This window comes from Engraulis encrasicolus, chromosome 20 (genome assembly GCF_034702125.1).
Source record: "Engraulis encrasicolus isolate BLACKSEA-1 chromosome 20, IST_EnEncr_1.0, whole genome shotgun sequence".
Taxonomy (NCBI): domain Eukaryota; kingdom Metazoa; phylum Chordata; class Actinopteri; order Clupeiformes; family Engraulidae; genus Engraulis; species Engraulis encrasicolus.
This window is the reverse complement of record NC_085876.1, coordinates 29,757,079-29,772,078: the sequence shown is the minus strand read 5'-3', so window position 1 is coordinate 29,772,078 and position 15,000 is coordinate 29,757,079. Positions and strand designations below refer to the sequence as shown.

Sequence of the window (15,000 nt, the reverse complement as noted above, 5' to 3'; positions counted from 1 at the left end):
ATTCATATCTGTATGTTGACCATGCATGAACATTAACCTTATATTTCGCACGCACGCACGCACACACGCGCGCGCGCGCACACCCACACACACGCAATGCCAGATGCCAGGAGACATCAGATGTATCCATCAGATATGACATAACACATGTCCTGAAAATAACACAACAACACAACATCATGGAGCGAAAACAACACTACACAAAAACTACATAACAGCGCCATGTAGTGAAACGAAAATAAGCCATTAGCAACATCATGCTCCGCCATTAACACAACATCGTCACGGCACTCCAGGGCAAATTATAGTAGAGTAAAAATAGAAGCTGGGTCATTCAGTTCCCTGTCTTGGAAACACACAACCACGACCCTGCCGTGGCCATACGGTAGGGCAATCGTCTGCCGTGCGGTTCGATTCCCAGCCCGGCTCCTTTGCCGACCCCTCCCTGTCTCTCTCCCCATTCGCTTACTGTCTACCTCTCATACTGTCCTGTCCATAATAAAGTCTAAAAATGACACACACAAAAATGATAATAATAATAATGATAAAAAGAAAACACACAATCGCAGATGTGTTTTAATCTACACAGTGTACCAGTGTCATTTCCAGGGCCATATGAGTATGTTCATAGTGGACCACAGTGTCAGCAGAGAATCTCTAACAGGGAGAAGGTTCAGTCTGATTGGTTCCCATTGTAGCCAGTTAGCTTTGCATGCATACTGCAGTAACTATGGAGTGCCCACTAGTTGGCGAGCGAAGGTCAGTCCTTCATGTGGTAAAATGTATGGAATGGAAAGGGGAACCCATATGCTAAATACATTGCTACTGCGATTTCCAGTCACAAATATTATCAACAAAACATTCCTGGTAAGCACTATGACTGTTGTTTAACAATAGGCTGTATTGACAAATCGTTCAGGTGTGTAGTTTTACAGCAGGTTAGAAGATTTCAACCTGTACTCGCTAGCATCCCGCTAATGTTTATGGGTTTTGGTCCCCATAAAAATTGAGCTTTGTGACCCAGTATATAATAATCTAGTGGCGCAAAATAATCGAAACGCTACTCAAATGGGGTCTTATTATTTCTAGCTTCGAGCTGAATATTAATATTTCAGGGCAAAACATTAGAAAAAATCACAAAGATTTTAATGGTAGAAAACTCCATTCACACCCATTCATTTTGCACTTTGGATTAGGTTTAGCCAGTTGTGACTAGTAGCTAGTTCCGTGAGTGAACACCCCCTGGTGTCAGTCCCAGCCTTACGCACACAGGGTCAACACACAGTGTGCTTCCCATGTCTGTTTGGGGTTTAGTTGGTGATTGGGAGGGACCGTAGTGTCTTTCCCAGGGTTGCATGCGTGTGATTGTTTATGGTTAATAGTGTTAATTCCCAGGCCTGCACTGTATGTATGGTTACATGGTGAAACCAGGTTAGTGTGACCCACCCCGTGTGTGTGTGTGTGTTGTGGCAACAGCAGGTGATTGTTTGAGACGAGTTGTGTTTCAGATACCTCACAAAGTGCTCATAGCAGGGGGTAGAAATTCCTCCAACTTAACCACGGGTGACTAAACACGCGCACGCACGCACGCACGCACGCACGCACGCGCACACACACACACACACACACGCAGACACACACACACACACACGCACACACACACACACGCACACACACGCAGACACACACACACACACACACACACACACACACACACACACACACACACACACCACACACACACACACACACACACACACACACACACACACACACACACACACACACACACACACACACACACAGACAAACACACACACACACAGACAAACACACACACAGAGACAAACACAGACAAACACACACACATACCTTTTCTGCCCTCTAACCCTCCACCTCCAACTAAACCACGGGTGACGACACACAGACACACACAGACACACACAGACACACACAGACACACACAGACACACACACACACACACAGACACACACAGACACACACAGACACACACACACACACACCTTTTCTGCCCTCTAACCCTCCACCTCCAACTTAACCACGGGTGACTGACTAGACACACACCACACCCCCTTCTCTGCCCTCTGCTCTCACCAGTCGCCTCCCAACCTCACCAACCCCACCCCACCCCACCCCACCCAACCTCACTGTCCCAAAGAAGAGCAAGCAAACAATGCAGCTCTTTAATTACCTACAGCACGGCCACAAAGAAGAGCCTCATTAATGTGGCCGGAGAGAGAGAGAGAGAGAGAGAGAGAGAGAGAGAGAGAGAGAGAGACATAGAGAGACATAGAGAGAGAGAGAGAGAGAGAGAGAGAGAGAGAGAGAGAGAGAGAGAGAAGAGAGAGAGAACGAGAGAGAGAGAGAGAGAGAGAGAAGAGAGAGAGAACGAGAGAGAGAGAGAGAGAGAGAGAGAGAGAGCATTTCACCGCATGAGTGCTCGGCCCACTTGGTTACCATGTGAGAGGGACACCTGACACCTGCTGCTGTGTGCACTTGAGGGTTTCCATTTCCTCTCATGTCTGTCGTGCTTTAACCATAACCAATAAGACTACATGTTTGCTTGTTTGAGTGCTAACTAACAACAGACAGCAAAGGATAAAAAAGCGGTTTGCATCAAATCAGCAGAAAGTCATGCAAAAGGCAGAAAATCAAAGACAGAAGGTTTTGCACGACATTTCCTCTGTGAATACAGGAATTGTTTTGCAAACTCAGTGTAGCCTTGGGAGTTTGACTCTCTCCAGCGTGCTTTCTAGGTTTATTTGCCAATGAAAAGTTTGCACATGTTTCAATCAGATTAGCAGTGCCCGTGCGGGCAGACACACAGACAGTCACACACACGCACGCATCTCGTGTTTCCACAAGCTACTTTTTCAAGGCGACTGAGCGTTTTGACTTTCAGCGATGTTGTGGTGTTTACCCCTCCTTTAGTGCTTTGTTGTACTGGCTAACACAGGGGTGATGACAGCACTGCTAAAAACGCCCATTTCATTACACCATTCATCAGCTTAAAAAGGCATGAAGAAAAGCCATGAACATATTTATACACAGCATGTGAATGAATGAACTTACAGTGTCAGTGCATACCTGTAGCAGAGTGAATAGTCTGGACATGAGAGGGCCTGTGATATACCTGCTGTCTTTGATAAATTCTTTTATTTGACAGCTAATGCACCACTTCAAACTGCCTTTTCCGGAAAAATGGTACAGTAATGCCGTGATGCAGTAATGCCAAAGTTACTTGAGCTCTTCATTTACACACAAAACAACCTGACACACGCACACACCAGCATGCATGGACACACACTCACATACTCCAATGCTGACAGGGACTACACTGTCACTACACACACATACACTACACACACACACACACACCCACAACGCTCAATCCCGTGCACACGCACAAACCAATGCTGACAGGCACTGGCGTGCACATACACACACGTGCCTACACGCACAAGTATCCACACCACAACCACCCCCGCATACACACCTATACTGGCAGGCAGTGGTATACACATACACACACGCACACACACACACACAAGGTAGAAGTACTCAAATGTGAGTTAGAGGTCGACACTAGACCGAACACGCCCTGCTCAGATATAGGTATGAGGAGGGGTGGGGTGGGGTGGAGGGGTGTTGACATCTTCTCTCATGCGATAAGAGACTTTTGATGTTCGACTTTTCAAAACCCTTCCAGTGGAGGTGTACAAACCAAACACAAAGACGCACAGAAAAACACAGGTTTAAAAATACAGAACAAGAGGATCAGAGACAGCAAAACGTCACAGTAGCGTAGCACGTAGAGATGCCTATCTGGGCTTAGATTACTAGGCTGTCACTCACGGCACATGATGACTTTCTCAGATCTGTGTGTGTGTGTGTGTGTGTGTGTGTGTGTGTGTGTGTGTCAGTCAGGGCCCCTAATGACTTTCTCAGAGCGGTTACGAGTGGCAGACAATGAAGAATAGCATCCCTTTTACAACACACACACACACACACACACACACACACACACACACACACACACACACACACACACACACACACACACACACACACACACACACACACACACACACACACACACACACACACACACACACACACACACACACACACACACACACACTTTACGACAGCAGCGGCGACAGCTGAGACACGCTGGCAGGGACATTACATTTGTCCACGTCACCACCAGAGGTAGCAGCTAAAACAGCACAGGGGGGAATTTCTCAAAACCAAAGTTGCTTACTACATTAGCTACTTTGTTGTTTTCAATGCATTTTTCCATTGGCAACTAACGAAGTTGCTAACAGGCTAACAACTTATCTTTTGAGAAACTCAGAACAGACTACTTAACTTCACCAAAGCAGAGCCCCTGTGCACAACTACTGTAGTGATCAGCTGCTGAATTTGTACTGTATGAACGGTACTTCCAGCATGGTACAATCTTTGCATTCTGTATGAACCTAACTCAAATTACTTCCTTCACAATTCTGACTAACGGTTCTAAGATTTAGGGACTCCAGTGGCTCAAGTAGTAGAGCAGTGTTTCCCAACCTTTTTTGTCCTGCGTACCCCCTAAGCCATTTTGTCATATGATGAGTACCCCCTCGCCCTCACACATTCTCTGTTCCTCTATCCCAATGCGACTACACTCAATATATTTGCTATTATTACATTTTTCCGCGTACCCCCGGAGGTGTGCTCGCGTACCCCCTGAGGTGTGCTCGCGTACCCCAAGTGGTACACGTACCCCTAGTGGTACACGTACCCCTGGTTGGGAAACACTGTAGTAGAGCACTGCACTGCTACGCTGGCGACCCGGGTTCGATTCCGGGCCGGGTCCTCTGCCGACCTGAATTTCCCTCTGGGGATCAATAAAGTTACTCTACTCTACTCTAAGATTGTGAATTTCCAGAGTGGCAAATAGGATGTGTCCATGTCCTCACCAGGCAATAAAAAACAGCTATCAGTATCTTGTCAGTTTTGCATAAGATCTAGAAATAACATGGTGCACTTTTGTGTACCGTAGCTTCACTGCACTACAGAGTATGACGCTTGGCAAAACTAGCTGAACTGTTATTTGAACTGAACCATTACTCCATCTGAACTATTATTTGAACTGAACCATTACTCCATCTGAACTGTTATTCCAACGTCAAAGTGTCTTGAGCTCCACATGTCAGGACAGGTCTAAAAAAGGTCACGGGGACAATGACATCCTGGCATAACCAATTAACTTTCTAAAATTAAACACACACACACGCGCACACACACACACACACACACAACACGCACACACACCTTCCTGGGTTAATAAAACCCCAAGGTGTTACCCCCCACTAGGAGGGAGGCCAGTTTACGTTAGTTGCCTGGAGACCGTTTTGCACAATTGTGTGCTCAGCCCGTCCCAGAGCTGACACAAACACACAGAGGATTTACACCCAATGCGCAACCATGCACACACACACACTCACTCTCTCACATAAGCATGCACTCAAGGTAGAAAGAGATTCACACACCCATGCACTCTCACTCCCTCTCAGGAGCCCTATCTCACGCCTTTCGTAAAGTCTTCACGAAAATAATAGATTAATTTTTGTGGTGCATTCACGTTATTGCCCGCCTTTCGTAAAGTCTTCACGAAAATAATAGATTAATTTTCACGCTGCCTATTCACTTGAATTGCCCCATTGCTGCTATGGTTATCCAAACGTCTGCAGGGGCGGGGAGGGGGTGCTGACAGAACACTGCTGATACACTCGGGACTCACTAATTCGACGCCCTTTTCGGTACTTACGCCTTATGTCCCCTAAACCTAAACCTAAACCTAAACCTAACCCTAACCTTAACCCTACTTAACCCTAAACCTAACCCTAACCCTAACCTTAACCCTAACCTTGACCCTAAACCTAACCCTAAATTGCTTGTTTGAAATGTTTGATTACCATGTGACGGTGGGCTACCGAAAGGGCATCAAACTAGTGGGTCGCTAGGCAACAGTCGGGCAATTCAAGTGAATAGGCAGCGTGAAAATTAATCTATTATTTTCGTGAAGACTTTACGAAAGGCGGGCAATAACGTGAATGCACCACGAAAATTAATCTATTTTTTTCGTGAATACTTCACGAAATGAGTGAGATACGGTTGCTCTCAGACACATGAATGCATAAACACACACCCACACCCATGCACCCACGCACGCACACACCCACACGCGCAGAATCTGCTAAAGCTTAACTTTTTCAACAACCCTACTTTCCCAATTTCAGACTGCTGTTGCAGCATGTGTGACTGGTAACACTGTATGAGTGTTGACCCTGCTAACTGGTTGACTTGGAGTCGTGTCCTAATAGTTAAGGATATGGACTTTACATCTGAGGGTTGGGGGTTCGAATCCCACCCTTCCACACTCTATGGCTGCACTTGAGCAAGACACCTGCTCTGTGCTTAAAAAAATAACACAGTCACTTTGAATAAAAGCTAAATGTAATGTAATGTAATGTAATGTAGTGTGATGTAATGTAAAAAGAAGTCCTAGGCTAAGATTAGGAGTAGGATACGTAGAAGATTCTGTGTGACAACTGAAACCTGTTCTTCTGTCTCACACACACACCCAGGGCTATTAGCAATGGGATCAGCTATGGCAATACACACCCAGTCTCCCAGGCCTCAAAACCAGCTAGAGTATTTAACCTGAGTGTGTGTGTAAGGGCGTTATGTGTGTTATGCCTGCGTGTTATGTGTGTCATGCATGTGTTTATGCGTGTTATGTGTATTATGCGTGCGAGTGTGTGTGTGTGTTATTTAACCTGAGCTATACGTTGTAGAGATACACACAAGGACCATGTGACAGAGCACAAGATGCAGAGTAAACACTGCTGATGTGATGACTGAGGAACAGGAGGGTGGGGAATGTATTTACTGTATGTGCTGTGTGTATGTGAAGGAAAGTGAGTGAGTGGGGATAGGGGAGAGAGAGAGAGAGAGACAGACAGACAGACAGACAGACAGACAGACAGACAGAGAGAGAGAGAGAGAGAGAGAGAGAGAGAGAGAGAGAGAGAGAAAGTGAGTGAGTGAGTGAGTGAGTGAGTGAGTGAGTGAGTGAGTGAGTGAGTGAGTGAGTGAGTGGGTGAGTGAGTGAGTGAGTGAGTGAGTGAGTGAGTGAGAGAGAGAGAGAGAGAGAGAGAGAGAGAGAGAGAGAGAGAGGGAGGGAGGGAGGGAGGGAGGGAGGGAGGGAGGAAAGGAGGTGAATTGATCATTGGTGCTAAAGCTCATCTCCACTGCCATTTATATCCCTTCCTTTCCAGATCAATAATCTTGTCATGCCAGTTTTGCATACTGCCCCTGATGAGAGTCCCAACTCCTGGCAAAAAACACTTTTCTCTTTACGCCCTGCAGATAACCACACTGGTATTATAATTCAGCTGACTGACAAGGTATCGGGTGGGGAGAACACGCTGTAAAGATGACAAATATTTACTGAAGCCAGCACACCAGCTTTCCCTCAGAGATGACACGCACAACCATAAAACACTAGAGAGAGAGAGAGAGAGAGAGAGAGAGAGAGAGAGAGAGAGAGAGAGAGACAGAGACAGAGACAGAGAGGGGGGGCGCAAAAGATAACTGGTCACGAGAGAGAGATAAAACCATTAAAAGCGCAGCTATCCAACTCACCAGCTTTGGCTGGATGTAGCCCTTCTCACACGCTTCTGAATCCAACTAGATGTTAAGTCACAAACGTGCAATGATAACTTTCTCATTAATATGATTAACGTTTATAATAATGTCCCACCAGGCAGCATTGCCCTCCTGTCTCCATGGGCTTGTATGTGGTTAGACACGGTGGAGGAGGGGGGTTTCAGGGGGGTAATCAGTCTGTTTGATGGATCAGTATATAGCTCTATACCCCCCACACCCCCCCAGCCCCAGCCCATTAGCCAGCTGCCTCTGACAGTTGCGGACATCACTTGACCGCTGCTAAAGCATGCTGTAGTCATACCACTGAATTAGCCCTGCTAGCACACGGTGGCTACGCCACTGAATTACAGCAGGACACAGCGCTGCTAGCCAACAGGGGCAGATATTACAGTGCTTAGAAACCAACACAGTCCCACCTGTGCACACAGCCAGAAGGAATACGTGGTAATAGTTCTCACTATCTCAATCCAGTTTGTTGGCTGCCACTATAAAACGCCTGGCAGCAGATTCCTACGCTAATTAGCTAAATAAAGACTGAAATTCCAATGATTCCAATGCTAATACATTATTAATGACAACAATAACAACAGTGAGAAAAATGTCACTAAAGAACATGTCACGAATGAACATGCCACCAACAAGTCCCAGCCTGGATGCCATGGGAAGATGGACCTGATCTGTGCTAACCGCAGGTGTTTAGTCAAATGTGAGGTACACAGAGGATCTCATTTGAATGCTAAATAGGAGTTAGTACTAAACAAACCCTCTGCTGCCCTGCTGCAGGGTCAGTGTGCTGCTGTGTGGGTATAAATAATAAGCCTTTTGTTCCCAGCGGCTGTAGACAGAGACACACACACTCACACACACACAGTTTGCGTGCTTCACATCCACACCCACATCCACAAAATCCTTGGGCATGCACACTTGCTGCACACACACACACACACACACACACACACACACGCACACACACACAGCCGTAAACAAGACATGACACAGACCTCCCGTCCCCCACCATCACATAAACATACATCCGGACCCTGCCATAGATCACACTATAAACTACAACATATTACAGTATAGAGTACGGTTTATTACGGTACCTTCTGCCCTGGTGAGTTCGAGGGCCAGCTGCTCGCGGGCGTTCGCCTCCTCCCCCAGCCTCTCCTGCAGCTCCTCCTGCCTCCTCAGCAGATCCTGCACCTCCTCACTGTGGCGGAAAGACTCCCGCATCAACTCTGTCTGGGTCACACGCGCATGCTCCAACTAGAGAGTGGAGGAGGGGGGACGGCGGGAGACAAGGGATGGAGAGGGAGATGGCGAGGGAGAGGCAGAGGGAGAGAGGGAGGGAGAGAGGGAGGGAGAGAGGGAGGGAGGAGGGGGAGAGAAAGAGAGAGAGAGGAGAGGAGACGATAGTATAGGAAAGAGGAGAGAGAGAGAGAGTGACAGAGAGAGCGAGAGTTAGATTGAGCAAGGGAGAAGTGGAGAAAGAAAAAGAGAGGGGAGAGAGAGAATACATGAGATGGAGAATATATGAGAGAAGGGCAGAGAACCGACAAGAGGGAAGGAAGAATGAAACATTGAGAAAAACAGACAAAAGAAAGAGAGTGGGGTGAGTAAGAGCGATACAAGAGGGATGCAGAGAACAGACAGGTAGAGGGATGCAGAGGGAGAGACAGGGAAAAAAGAATGGGGGGGAAGAGAGAAAGGACAGGAACAAACAAACAAACAAACAAACAAACAATTGAGTTACAAAGCAGCAGTATCTGGCATGGAGTGTAGTGAAGTGAAGTGTAGTATTGTATTGCAGAGTAGTGTAGTGTAGTATATTACAGTTCAGTGTACAGAGATTTAGGTGGACAGTGGAGAGCAGAGAAAGGAGCGTGGACACCTGGCCTAGAGCTGAATGTAGTCAGGGTTGGCTGATAAATTCCAGCCAAAGAAATGCTCAAAAACTGCCTGAAGACACAAAATCCCGCCCAATTTAAACAAAATTGTAATGACTTGGCCATAAATCTACAGAAAAACATGCCCAATGTCGGATTTTACCCACAGACGGCCAACCTAAGCAGCCCAAATCGCCCAGTCTGCCAACACTGAGTGTAGTACAGTGTCCATAGATTTGGGTAGACAGTAGAGTCAGTACAGATTGGAGAGCGGAGAGAGGAGCGTGGACACCTGGTGTGCTACCACATGGTGACCCCTCTCAACAGGGGTCAAATGGGGACAAAGCCAGCTGGCTGCCCTGTCACCAGGGACGGGGATTCTGGGACACCACTGAGGGATTGTGGGACAGTATTCGGTTCTCAATCTTTTTTTAACAAATGCCCCCTTGATTTCACCATAAGCCTGGTACCCCCCCCCCCCCCCAAAAAAAAAAAACAAAAACAATAACAATGCTCCCAAATTCGCAATTGAGCACCCCCTCCCCTCCCCTCAGCTGCCTCCTTCTCAAAGGTCCTAAGGACTTTAGTGCTACAGAGCCCCCCCATTGAGAAAAACACTAGTACACAGGATAAGAGGGTACGAGATGAGACAGAAGTCAAACGGCTTGGTCTGTTCCTGTGGCAGACGGCGGAATCAGCTGGGATTACGGTACTTTGCAGTGAAATGGCAAATGGGGTCAACTAGTGAAAACGTATTAGATGGGGGAGAAAAATGTGTGGGGTTTTTGTACAGGATCCAACATCATGCATTTTGTGTCTTTTGTGTCTACAAGCTGGCTTTAAATCCTGCATCATTTTGCCTACAGTAACATTCAGTCTTTCAGCTAGGAGTAAACACTGATTTATTTACTTAGATGGTGAGGGTGCTTTCCCAGATTCTTGAGTTTTTTTACCAAAAAAAAAAGAGGCAGCACATTGCACATGATGTTTTCTAATTGCACCAACGTGTTTCAGCGTGTGCCATCGTCAGTGTGCATACAGGAGTAGGCCGTCAGCATAGAGATACTGCACCGGCTGTGTTGACATTCAGTTTCACTTTTGATTTTTATTCCTGCTTTGATCCTTTTCCCGTTTTGTCATTGTCATGCCTATATTTTCATTTGCTGTGTTCTTGCAATTTGTTTATCTTAAGTATTTCTGGGGGGCTTTACAAGCCTTAATTGTTTTTTTTCTGAGACAGGACAGTGAAGTAGAGACAGGAAGCGAGTTGGGAGAGAGAGACAGGGAAGGGCTGGCAAAGGACCCAGGCCGGGAATCGAACCTGGGTCGGGTGCGTAGTAGACGAGTGCCCTACCATATCAACCACAGTATGGCCACACTTTCTTTTTTAGCCGTGAAGCACATAGAACTGCATCTGTGTGTGGCATGCCGTTTCACTTTTGTTTTATTGATTTCTTGCTTATCAGTTTCATCAAACCAATCGAGAGGCCATAACAGATAACAACAGATGGTCTAATGGTGGCATCATCTGTTGAAAGTCTCTTAGACCATCACACTGACGAGTGACTATGTACTCCCCAAACGCACGCACACACGAGAGAGAGAGAGAGAGAGAGAGAGAGAGAGAGAGAGAGAGAGAGAGAGAGAGAGAGAGAGAGAGATCTATGCAAATGTCTGCGAGTCAGTCAACAAAGCTGTGACTTCACAAGAGCAATCCGAAAATGCCTGTGAAATTAGGCTTTAGAAGAAATTTGCGCCTAAATCGTCCTACTTTTGCGGTCGTGTCCTACACTGCACTTACACTTCTGGAAAGCACAAGAGGTGACATTCCACTTCTGGTGACTAGCAAGGGTGACATTTCGTGACAGTCGTAATCACTAACCGGCACTGTAAAGTCATTTCCAACCCACACACACACACACACACACACCAGGTCTTTTATTGGGAAAACCATATATCGGCTGAAGCAAAGGTCAGCACTGACAACGACATGAGTGTGTGACTGGGTGCTCATCTGAACTTCACACACACACACACACACACACACACCACACCACACCACACCACACCACACCTAACCATGCTACAGGCAAAAGACACTATGTGTCACAGCCTCCAATGCTGTAGAGGTGTTGGTTTCACACCTGTGGAAAGCCAACAAACATACGTACACACAAACAACAAAGAAGCACACGCAATAGACTAGAGCAATGTTTCTCAAAGTGGGGCGCAAGCCCCCCTGGGGGGGCGCGGAGGCATCGTGTGACATCTGATTTTGGGTTTTTCCCCCCCAAGGAAATTATTTCCTGTCTCTCCAAGCAAAACAATATTATTTTATAAATTGTCATAAATTTGAAAAGCATAGGAAATGAACACACATCCCTCTTTGTTTTATCTCACCAGTCACCTTTCCTTTGATTCTGCGCAAGTACTGCTGTTGTTCCGGGGGGCTCGGAAGCATCCAGACTCTCCAAAGGGGGGAATGATGGGGAAAGTTTGAGAACCACTGGACTAGAGAGCGGCCAGACTTCCCCTTTTCCGGGGACTTAAGTGGCCTGTCCCTATTAAATGGTACACTATGAGTCTGTTTTTGGATCTACAGTATGTATTTGATATTATTGATTGTAGAATTGGAAATGTGCAAACACATGCGCGCGCACGCGCGCACGCGCGCACGCACGCACGCACGCACGCACGCACACAAACAAACACACGCACACACACACACACACACAACAACCAATAACACTCTATAACTTACAGTGTAGGGCGGTGTGGGCAGCGAGATCTTGGAGATGACCTTCAGCAGGTGTCCATTGGTGCGGTGGTTGACGTGCGAGATCTGCGTCTGCACCACCACGGCGTTCTTCTCGTTGAGGACGGTGGCGAAGGGGAACGGCCGCGGCAGCGGGACGCGAGACTCGACCTCGTACACGTCCTCCTCCTGGCTCTCCACCCAGCCGTTTCCCAGCACGCTCGACTTCCAGTAGTTACGGTACGAATCCATCTCGTCTTGCTCGCTCGCTCGTTCGATCGATCCTCTCCTCTGGTGATTCGATCTTAAGTTCTGATTCCTCAATTGCTTGATCAGCGGGAGTTGCAAGGATAGGATCCCATGCTCAATTGCACGTTGATGTATATCACCACATAGTGTCAATGTAATTCTGAAAGCACATCATCTCAACTCCACAGTGAAGACTTATTCCACAATTGGTGGTCAACAGAGTTTGCAAGCATGGGAATCCATGGTTGGATAAGCAACAAACAAGATACATCGGCGATATGCAGTGGATCGCAGCTGATCAGCAGAGGTTGGGAGAAAACCATTCCGTGATGGCTCACAGCAAGCAATGTACTTCAACAACAGTATGTCGCGATTCACAGTTGATCAACCAATTGGGGTTAAATCCTGCAACTGGTGAACGCTAATGCCCCTGAATGACTTACAGATGGGATCAAAAGAAAGGCATCCTCCACTTCCAGTAGCTGCAATAGGACTCCATGTTGGCTCAACAAAGCAATTAGGGTTGCAATCCACTGTGATGTGATGCGATGTGATTCCAGCAGCTCTCAGATGCTCAACTGATCAGGATTAAATCCTGCGACTGGCAAACGAGTAATCTCCATGCCGGCTCTTGGTGATGTGTGAGATGATCGGCAGGGAAGTGGTACACACACAGCAAGCAGACCCAAGCTAACACAGCAGAGCTAAGCAACAGTCTCCACCGTTCTGGGAGAGGCCTTTAGTAAACAGAAGCAGGCACATGGTCCTGTGAGGTAGACGGAGAACAGAGTACACACACAGGGAAGATCCTGTTCACTCAGATGACGAAAAGCTTTGAGTCACCATGACTGACTTGACAAGACTGACTCAATGAATGAGTGAGTGAGGGAGTGAGTGGCTGAAGGAACAAACAAACAAAATCAAATGAGAGTAGAAATGAATGAATGAAGCAGAGAATGAATGATTGAACTCACAAGCTGAAACGAAACCAGTTTCTCTTGCCCTGGGGGTGGTGACACACAGAGAACCTGACCTCCTTTTTCTGGTGAACCGGTGAGAATAACCAAAATCAGGACACACTGGAAATGGAAACTCCAGGCTTTGGTGCCGTACAAAAATGTCCTCTGAGTCACAGGCAAAAAAAGCAAACAAACAGACTCCACCTGTTCCAAGCACTCTCTCTCCTACTTGCTTCTCAACTTGTCCTCTTCTCTCACTTTCTCTCCGTCTCTTTATCTTTCACGGTGTATTCCACTTGTTCCTCTTCTCTCTCTCTTCCTCTATTCCCTCTGCCCGTCTCTCCAAGTCCAGAGATCCCCCTCTGCTCTGCCCCCTTGCTGGTCCTGCTGGAACCTCATTAACAATAGCACGCTTCCACGGCAACGCTCCGCTGAGAGGGTTCCGCTTGTTGCCGCTCCATTAATTGGTCCAACACAGGCAGCGATAGCACCGGCAGAGGCAATGCTGGCAGTAGAGGATTAGAGAGATGGGAAAAAAGGCAAGGCAACCGAATCAACTTCTTCCCCACCCAGAGGCACTCTCCCCTGGGTTACAACAGTAGCCACAGCGACGGTGGAGGTGGAGGTGGAGGGGTGTGGCTAGAGGAGGATTACAGAGCCGGGAAAGAGGCAAAGGGGACACAACACAACACAACGCAACACAACACAACACAACACAACACAACACAACAGGCTGCTCTGCTGTTCCCCTCTTGCCCAGCCAGCCACGTGCACTGTCCAGCGGGTTATGACAGTGACAGAAAGCAGCCACAGCAATAGTGGTGCTGTTTTGGTGGGATTGGTGAAGAGGCTGGAGAGGGGGTGGTGCTGCTGGAGGATTAGAGAGCCCGGGAAACCATAACACAGTGCAGCACACAACAGGCTGCTCTCCTCTTCTTCAGTTCCCCCCAGCCACATGCACTCTCCGCTGGGCACCTCCGCTCCCCTCTCCTCCTCTCTGACTCTCTTCTCCCTCTGGGTGTCCACAGCAGTGGTGCTCCCCTCTCCTCTCCTCCCTTCCCTCTCTAACTCTAGTGTCCTGCTGAGGGGTCTGTGTGCTGTGGTCACCCGGACGACAGACACCAGCTGGGGTGGGGGGAGGTGGCCTTGGGGGATCAGGGCTGCCCTCCTGTTCTGTTCTCTGGCTCTCCCGTTTTCAGTCTTCTTCTTCTTCTTCTTCTTTAGCTTCTTGTCAATCACTTTCAGTCCAATTCTCTGTTGTTGTTTTTTTGTTCAGTCACAAAAAAACAAATAGCTTCCACTCCACAACTTTGGTTGTGTTAGTCACTTGGTGTTGGGTTTAGTCCTGGATGAGGTAGTCCATTTACTCGCACTGGATCAGAGACATGCACACACGCAAACACACTCACA

At 47.5% G+C, this 15,000-nt stretch overlaps 1 protein-coding gene across 6 annotated transcripts in view; it reads right to left on the bottom strand.

Moving 5' to 3' along the window:
- akap9 (A kinase (PRKA) anchor protein 9) overlaps positions 1 to 15,000 on the bottom strand; it is a 181,582-nt gene that overhangs the window by 47,661 nt on the left and 118,921 nt on the right. For all 6 annotated transcript variants that reach the window (XM_063185757.1, XM_063185755.1, XM_063185761.1 and 3 more), the window contains one exon: positions 8,845 to 9,007. In XM_063185757.1, coding sequence (XP_063041827.1) covers positions 8,845 to 9,007 — 163 coding nt within the window. The remainder of the gene's footprint in view (positions 1 to 8,844; positions 9,008 to 15,000) is intronic.